The 9,210-nt window shown below is 48.2% G+C and overlaps 1 protein-coding gene across 1 annotated transcript in view; it reads right to left on the bottom strand.

The window, feature by feature from the left end:
- Positions 1-9,210, bottom strand: part of Fam83f (family with sequence similarity 83 member F) — a 29,631-nt gene that overhangs the window by 9,122 nt on the left and 11,299 nt on the right. The window contains exons 2-3 of the mRNA XM_021217422.2: positions 1,706-1,873; positions 1,144-1,265 (exon numbers count right to left, since the gene is read on the bottom strand). Coding sequence (XP_021073081.1) covers positions 1,144-1,265; positions 1,706-1,873 — 290 coding nt within the window. The remainder of the gene's footprint in view (positions 1-1,143; positions 1,266-1,705; positions 1,874-9,210) is intronic.

Genomic DNA, 9,210 nt, shown 5'->3' with positions numbered 1-9,210 from the left:
TTTTTTTTTTTGGTTTTTCGAGACAGGGTTTCTCTGTGTAGCCCTGGCTGTCCTTGAACTCAGAAATCTGCCTGCCTCTGCTCTGCCTCCCGAGTGCTGGGATTAAAGGCGTGTGCCACCACGCCCAGCTTGGTAGCAAGTTCTTAACTCAAGACTTTGAGGCTCAAATGAAATGGCCAGCTAAATACCTGGTGCGGATGCACGCAATGCACAGGAACTAAACTGCACCGCTGCTAGCCTGCTGCTGACCCTCCCACAGTGTGCGTGTCTGCAAAACTCTTACTCCAACCGCAGAAGAGGACTGGGTCACTTACTCATTGCTGCGATGTCCTCAGCTCACCTTGATTTTGACTTTTCAGAGGAAAGAGCTGACTCAGTTACAGGCTCTCGTGCACACGGTACTTTGCCTTTCTATTCAAACTCTGGAGTCATCTCTCTGTGCTACATCTATAGCAGTGGGAATGGACATGGTCCCCAGAGCCTCATCCGTTTGAATGCTTGGTCCCCAGCTGGTAGAATTTGGGGAAAGGATGAGGACCATGGCCTTCTTGTCAGAGGTGTGTCACTGTGGATGGGCTTTGAAGTTTCAGAAACCCACGTCATTCCCTATTAGAATTCTTTGCCATGAACGTGTGGATAAGATGTAAGCTCTCAGCTACTGCTCCAGTGCCACGCCTGCTTGCCTACTGCCATGCTCCCTGCTATTATGATCATGAACTCTAATCCTCTGGATCCATGACCCCCCCCCCCAATCTAAAGCTTTCTTTTAAGTCGCCTTGGTCATAGTGTTTGGTCACAAGAATAGAAAAATAACTAAGACAACATCTTACATTTCTTTCCCAGATCTTGTCCTTTCTACTTCCTGCTTATCCTACCCCAAAACCACCCTCAAAAATAGGCTGCCAGAGAACTGTGACAAGGTGGCATTGTTTAATACATAGGAAGAGTTGATCCTCTGTCTGGAATAACTAATTTGTCAACAGGAAGTCTGAGGAAAGGAACTGGGCAGGAGGCTGTTTGCCATCAGGCCACAGACAGTGCCTCTTAAAACACATACCCACAGAAGCTCCAGGCTAGCACGCTCCTGACCAACTACTATGCATACAGGTACCCTGGGCCGTCCCCTGAGCTGTCCCAACATACCTGTAAGAGCCGGTAGCTACTTTGTCCCCATCAACCATCAGGAACTTTGATGAGAGAGTCCCCTTGATCTTCCCCATGGGCATGTAGAACCCAATTCCTGTCACAGAGCGGACACGGATGTTCTGTTGAGAAGAGGAGAAAGACACATTGCCCTGTTTTGGGAGACCTCGAGGCTCTGAACCAAGGCCTTGCTTTGAGAGAGGTCCACAGACCCTTACTGCTGCCTGAGTCTTTCCAAAATTCTCTGCTTGTTTTAGCTTTATTTTACTTTGAACAAGAGAGTTCTTGCTTAAAGTTCCCCACCGAAGACCTGCAGCCTTGTGTTGAACCTGACAGTGAGGCCACTGGCTCTACAGACTGACCACCCCAGGGCTGGGTCACTGCTGCCTCCCTCCTTCAGCCTCAGCAGCCCTAAGACAACGTTTAGGATACACAAGTAAGCAGTTACAAGTTCCTGAGTCTTGGCTTCACATAGAAAGAAAAATATTGGGATCTTGAGTCTGAGCCCCTGAGCTTAGGAGGCAGGAGGAGGGCCCACAACCTGTCCCAGTGGTGAACTCACCCGAATGCGGAAGTCTGCAAGCTCTAGGCCCTGACACATCTCCAAAAAGTATTTCACTCCACCCTCATCCAGGATGATGTATACAGGAACTCGACGTTTACAGGCAGCATCCACAATGTCTTGGAATATATCCCCATCAGTGAAAAGATCCATGACCACAGCAATGACCTGGACAGAGAAGGTGCTGCTGAGACGTGCTGTCACTGATAAGTGTTCTGAGACACACCTGCCCAGAGCAAGTGATGGCCGGGAGTCAAAAGCCCTACATACCACCACTCCTAGATTCTATAAAATTCTACCCACACTTTAGAACATACTGAATTCAGGTGAAGGGCATGAGGGTGCAGGTTCTGCTGCAGGTACTTCATTATGGATAAACCCCAGCCTGCTCTGGAAATTTCCAGAATTCTTCAAAACCCACATCAGAAGAGGACCGGGAGTCTGCAAGGAGCAGATGTGAAGAGATGCTATGGAGAGGTGCAAGGGGCCCATCAGCCACAGATCTGCATGAAGAGCAGGCCTGGACACACTATCTCCCAGCTGCTGTGCAAAGTCCTGGACATCTCCAGTGCTGACGCTGGTAGAGCTAGAGCTGGCCAGGTACCCCTGACCTCTGATGTTCAGCACCCCCTCAACCCATCATCAAATTAAGAACAGTGCTCGGGAACCCACACATACGGAAAGCAGCCTTGATTGGTCCCCTTAGAAGCAGAGATACTTTTTGACCCAGGGAAGACCTAGTTTTCTAACTTGAGCTGCTTCCATTTTTCTACACAAACTATCCCCTGTCCCAGCCCTAAGGGTTTTCTTGTGGGTTCCTAACATTGTAGACCTGCAGACCCATTTCTACTTATATATGACACTGGGCAAGACACTAGACCTCAGTAAGCCTGGTTCCTTATCTGCAGAGTGGATGTGTCCTGTACTTTATACATTTGCCATGAGAATTAGAGATAAGGCATGTGAGATGTCACACATCCTAGTACATAGTAAGTCCTCAGTCAACAGTAGTTTTAAATACAGACTCTTCAGCAGGGTCGACTCTGGCAGGAAAATGGAGCTAATAATGGTATCTACCTCAGTGTGTTGATGACTCAATACACACATTGACACTTGGAACAATGCTGGGCTTCTATTACCTACAACAGTGTCACCGTATGCCAGCATTGTCACACTACAGCTCACTATGAGTCCAGTCTTTGAGGTCTCCCTATCCTTCTACTTCCTACAATATCACTTACTGCTCTCCCTAGCTTTTTCCTTTGCCAATCATTAAAGTCCACAGGATGATGACTGGGCCCCCATAGGCACATGAGGATCTAAAGGCAGATAAGTTACAATTGCCACCAGGATGATAAGCCTCTTATACAAAGTAACTAAGGCATAAGGTGAAAGAGATAAAGGCCTTAAGAGTTACACAAGTGGGATGTGATATGCAGGGAGAGATAGGCAGCTCTGCTTCCAGCCAGGAAAGGGGAAGAATAAAACAAACATTACAGTGACTAGGATGTCCTAGGGAAGGCACAGGGTGAGGACTAAGCAGGGAACCTGGCTGGGCTCCTGGCAAGGAGCACCCCAGCTGAGCTGAGAGAATGTGCCTTCCTTGCTTTGAGAAACCCACAATGCGAAAATTCCTGACAAGAAGCTCAGCTCCAGCAGAGACACTACGGAACACCGCGGGCCTTAATTCTATATTAACTTGGCTGGGCCACAGAGTCCAGATATTTAGTGTAATGCCATTCTGGATGTTTCCATAAAGGTACATTTTAGGCTTCAAATAAGTAAACTCTATTGTGTGTGGGGCCTTCATAGACAAGACTGACTTCTCCTGAACAGGAAGAAATTCAGCAAGCCTCATGCCTCTGAACCTGGACTACAACTCTCCCCTAGCTCTCTAGCCTCCTTGCTAACCCTGAGGTTTTAGACTTTGTCTAAAAGCAATCTCGGTAGCCAGGTGTGGTGGTTCATATCCGTACTAGCTCTTGGAAGGTGGAGGCAAGAAATCAGGTGGCATTATCATCATCGGCATTGTCCGCACAGCCACTACATACACAGACAGACAGACAGACAGACACTGCTGATCCTGATTCTCTGGAAAGCCCTGACTAATGCAGGCTGAGGATGGGGGTGAACATGCACTAACATACTCCCCAAGTTCTCATGCTCTTCCGGAGCTTTTCTAATCTGACTCTTCACACTCATTGGGAGGGACTATTACTCCCATCTCACAGCTGAGGAAAGTGAATGCGCAGGAGCTAAGAATGTCCCTAAAGCCACATAGCTGGCACATGACAAAGCAAGAAGCAGGGCCGTCTGACCCAGGACCATATTTTACCAATGCATGATGTCTTAGAGACAATGAATCAAAAAAAAAAAAAAAAAAAAAACAAAAAACCCCTATTCTTAGAAAGGACTAAAATCAGACAAATATCTAGAGAGACTAACAGAAAGAAGAGATATAAACAGAATGCAGAATGAAAAAAAGAATTAATTACAGATATGGTGGAGCTCTAAGGAATAGTAAAACATGAGCTAGGTGAGGTGAGAACTGTCTACACTAAAGTGTGTGTTATGAGACAATAGAACCACACCAGGCCAAGTAACTGGGCAACCTCTTGGGTCTCAGCATGGGTCTATGAAGGAAGAGGGAATCAGACACTCTCTGCAGCTCCCCTTGGGAATCGAAGAACTGGCATCAATTTCAATATCTTTCTCGGGAGACAAGGTAAGGAAAGAGGCACAGGGTAGGTGCTCCTTAGCTGACTGAAGCAATGAATGAGTTCTATGTTCAGATCTTAGCTCTTTTCTAAGACTTATTTCATTTGTATCTGTGTGGATCTAAATATGCACCACATCCATGCCAGAGCTGGAGGAAGCCAGAGAGAGCATGGGATCCCCTGGAACTGGAGTTACAGATGCTGGGAACAGACCCCAAATCTCCTGCAAGAGCAGCAAGCGCTCTTACCCGCTGAGCCAGCTCTCCAGACAGTCCTCCTCAAAAGAATGGTGGCTCATCTCTGTAATCCCAGCTTCAGGATGCACACAGAGGAGAATCAGGAGTTCAAGGTCATCCTTGGCTACAAAGCAAGTTCCATAACAGCCTAGCCTAGACTACAAGAGGCACTCAACATACATATTGAAAATGCTGTACTGAACTCTACAGCCTAATACTACTTATATAAAGTCATCTTGTGATACTGTCTATCTTTCTAGATACAAACATGTCAAGGACTTACACAGCCCAAGAGAAAGGAATGAGGAAGAAGTGAGGAAGGGGAATGGGAGAGGGCCTCTGGTGGACTGATGACAGTAGTGTACTGTGAACTATGGAATATGTCAGTTCTGCATATGAGGCCAACCAATCAAACCAAACAGATGCCCAAGTTCTCCAGTGGGGCTGACACAGCCCAGTGTAGGTGTGTGTGGGAAGGGTAGGGTGGCCTTTGCAGAGGAGGTGGCACATGGTCCTACAGGGAGTGGATACGATCTTGATGACCTGAGTTTGAACTCTGGAACCCAGGTAAAGGTGGACAGAGAGAACGTTTGACCTCCACATCCCTGCCATTACTAACCGCCTTCTCATGCCAGTGCTGTCTGAGGTCACTGCCCTCTCTCATTTCTAAGCTGTCCCCAGTGTCCACCTCAGAGTCATTCCATGTCACCCAGGGCTGCCTGGGATCCCCACTTTGACTTTTTTTCAGAACTTAAAAAGCAAGCAGGAACATTAAGACTTGTGCTGGGCACCACCTGAGAATGTGAAAGGCAGAAAGTCCTGAGGACCAGCGTGCAAGAGGCTGGACCCCCTGGCGAGAGTCAGCCATCTGTGTCACTACCAACTTAACAATGAAATATCTGGAGTCGGGGAAAAAAATCAATTGTGTACTGACTCTTGCAATCTAGTTGTGGAGGGGTGATAATTACCCTGCGCTCTGGTCTCAGAGGGCCCCAGTGTGACATTTATTCTCAGCATCAAGCCTCAGAAAACCAACTCCCTACCCCTCCACTGCAGCACTGGATGTGCCAGTGATTCTCCATGCCAAGTCTAACTTCAAGGCTTCTGGTGACGATGGAGGTTGAGGTTGACAAAATAGACAAATAAATAAATGTAACTTAAAAATAAAATAAAATATTTACAACAGACTCAGAATCCAGGGAAACAGATGCGGCCAGGAGAGAAAATCATGGCCCCTTCTGGCTGGCTCCACAGCCAGCATCCTTCACCTGGTTACCTACTGAGGCGAGACTCGGCCGGAGAGAGAGGTTAATTCGAGCTGGCAGTTGTTTAGAAGCTGTCGCAGGCATACTGGCAAGGAGGCTCTGATGCTGCAGGACTCCTCATGGGGTGTTTCCATAGCTCATCATCTCCTTTGATAACCTGCCCAGGCAGCAGGGGCGGGGGAGTGGTAGGAGGGTGTCAGGGAGCCCTAGGATGCCCTTCTATCTGCCATTCATCTTTAATGACTCCTCTAGCTTTCCAGCTTCTTTTCTTAATTGCCATCAGAGGACAGAGATGAGGAGGGCTCTGCCTTGCTCCGCAGCCTCCGTATGTTTAGATGACCCAGGCTACAGAAGACTCTGACAGATGTTCACACACGCAGAGCTGCTGGCTGCTGGGACATATCCTCTGGCCTGCTCCACACGCACTTCCGAATTCAGCATCCTTCCAGTCACAGACAAAGCCAGAGTCTTGGCTTTTCCTCCTCACTGATCAAACCCACCAGTCTTCACTCCACGGTGCTCTGTGAACCCTCTCGGGGTCACTAACCTCTTGCTGTTCTTGTGAATGCTCTCACCCTAGCACAGGACCCCATTTCTTGTGTAACTTCTGGAAAAGCTTTGTGGCTGGTCCCTTCTGTCCCCTCTGCCCTCTGATTCCCTCCATAACCTAAAATAAGGCTGATAAACCAGTTGGTCCCATGACCCTCAAAGGGTTCAAACTTTTAAGAGTGCTGGCATCAGCAGGGTCCATCAGTGGGGCAAGTCTCACCCTGCCATTTGTTTTGGGTCATTCAGCACGACCTACAATAACCTTAATCCTGGACCTCTCTGTTGCACTAGTGACAGCTGGCACTGGAGCACTTTGTTGTGGTACTTCAAGGAATTTGACAGGACCCTTGGTGTCTACTCACTCACACCAGCACCACTGCCCCAGGGATGAAACCAAGTATTTCTAGCTAAAAACAAGTAAATAAATGTCTCCTTTGAGTATGTAATATCAGGCAGCTCAGCTTCTGTTTCTCAACCTTTCATAACCTAATGAAGTATCCATACAGCTTTTAAAACTCCAAGAATTTCCTCAGTCCCTCCTCTCAGAAATGTTAACCATACTCTGCTTCCTGCCCATCTGTATTCCAAGCAAACAACAGAGGCTCAGGGCACTCCAGTGTAATGTCTGTCTGTCATCTCCCTGTCGGCTCTCAGACTGTGGGCTTCTGATAGCAGGCATAGGCAGGTTCCTTTCAGAATTTCCACCCTTGGCAAAGCAAAGCACTCAGGACAGGCTGTTCTCCAAGTCCAAATGGAGATGTGCATATCTGCTGTGCATGGCTACAGCTTTGCAGTGCCCTTCTTTATTTCATTAATGACAAGAAACTGAGAGAAAAGATACCAAGTAAGGTTTTTGGTGAGGTGGTTTAGTTGCAGTTCTTCCTCAGGGGCAGAGAGAATGATGCTATGGCCTCAGCAACTGCTCACAAGCCTGGTGGCTCTGTTTTCCCTCTGCTTACCAAAGATCCTGAAGGAGCAGCCAGCCCTGACTGAGAACAGTATTTATCCAAGGGAGAGAGCTCCTACATCAAGGAAACCAGGCCAGGAGGCAAGGCCTTTTCCAGCACACAGCAAGTGCCTTTGTGCAACTCCAAAGGCAGCCTTTTCTCTAAGACAGCATGCAAGGTCAGGGAGTACAAAGCATGTGAGTGCCAGCCCCCACAAGGCCACCTGACCGTGTCCACATGCAGGGCGCTACTGTATGTGGCCCCTACGTTCAGAAATATTTCAAACTCAAGATCTCTGAGAGTCAGGGAGAGACTCAGATAGCAATTAGCCCAGTTCCAATGTTCAAGGCATCCAGAGGGGTCCTAGGACAACAGGGACTAAGAAGCTCAGGGTTGGGCTGGTGAGATGGCTCAGCAGGTAAGAGCACCCGACTGCTCTTCTGAAGGTTCTGAGTTCAAATCCCAGCAACCACATGGTGGCTCACAACCATCCATAACGAGATCTGACCCCCCCTTCTGGAGTGTCTGAAGATAGATACAGTGTACTTACATATAATAAATAAATAAATAAATAAATAAATAAAAAAGAAGCTCAGGGTTCTGACTCCAGACTCAGGGTTTTTCTCCATCAGGAGTTGTTACCCACAGGCAACATGGACATAACAAGCTACATATAACCATAGGCCACCTGAGGGAACACAAAAACCAGGATGCCACTGGAGCCTGTGGGTGGAGACAGATAACACAGTTCTCCCCACAAGCTTCCCTAGCTCATGAGATATGGAACTAAAGGCTCAGAGGGCAGGCATAGATGCAGGTACCTGTAGGATCACAATCTTCACTATTTCTCTGCAAAGGGAAAACCAACAGCTGACTTCAGATGTATGCTGGTGAAAGCTACTTCTCTTGGTGGAGGAAGAAAAAAGAGCCCGGGGTGCTTTGCCCCTGTCTGAGCCTGGGGCCCAACTTTCAGCCCACATGCCGGCCTTGCAGGGCTGTTGTGAGTTTGGTTAAGGTTGTGATTAAGGTCATAACAAGATCGCCTGTGCAGTTATGAGACATCATTAAATTCACTTGCTATCAGGCTAACTCCCCACACCTTTAGCCTTCTGGTTAAGACAGGCAGAACCTGGACAAACAGGTCCAGCTGCTGCCTCCCAGAATAGCCACCAGTCTGGTTATTCTACATGGGGTGGGAGGTAGGTTTGCCAGGGTTCAAAGAGCAGCCCTTCCCTTTCCCACTGCTGAGGGCCACGCTGGCTGGGTCTGATCAAATAGCCTGTACTCAAACACCTTTGACTGTGGTATCCCTTTCTGTGCTATCCCTCGAGAAGTCAAGGTTTACAGGGCCACACTCAGAGTTACCAGCTTTTAACGCGTAAGGAATCACTGGGAGCCCCACCAAGGATGGGGGATGGGAGCGGGTTCTGTTGAGAATGACCAAATTCCATGACCAAAGATTATGATACCTGGCTCCCTCAAAAATGCATCAGATGAGCACCTCTACCCTGCCCTAGGTAGTCTGAGTGCAAAGTGGGTGGATCACCTTGAGTGAAGGCTGCTGTTTGGAAGAGAATATATAACCCCAAGGCAGGAAGCCTTTCTGCTGTGTGGCTTGGGGCCACTTACTCATTGTTAAAGGGGAAGGGCACATCTTCACAGGGCTCTTCTGGTCTGTGCATGGTATACACACGAGTGTGTGCATACCCAGAACCTATAGAGCTCACTGCACAGTTAAGAAGCTTCCAGAGGTGCCGGGCCTGGTGGCGCAGGCCTTTAATCCCAGCACTC

This window comes from Mus pahari, chromosome 17 (genome assembly GCF_900095145.1).
Source record: "Mus pahari chromosome 17, PAHARI_EIJ_v1.1, whole genome shotgun sequence".
Lineage (NCBI taxonomy): Eukaryota > Metazoa > Chordata > Mammalia > Rodentia > Muridae > Mus > Mus pahari.
Note: the sequence above shows the minus strand (reverse complement) of the source record. Positions and strands in the feature narration are given on the sequence as shown.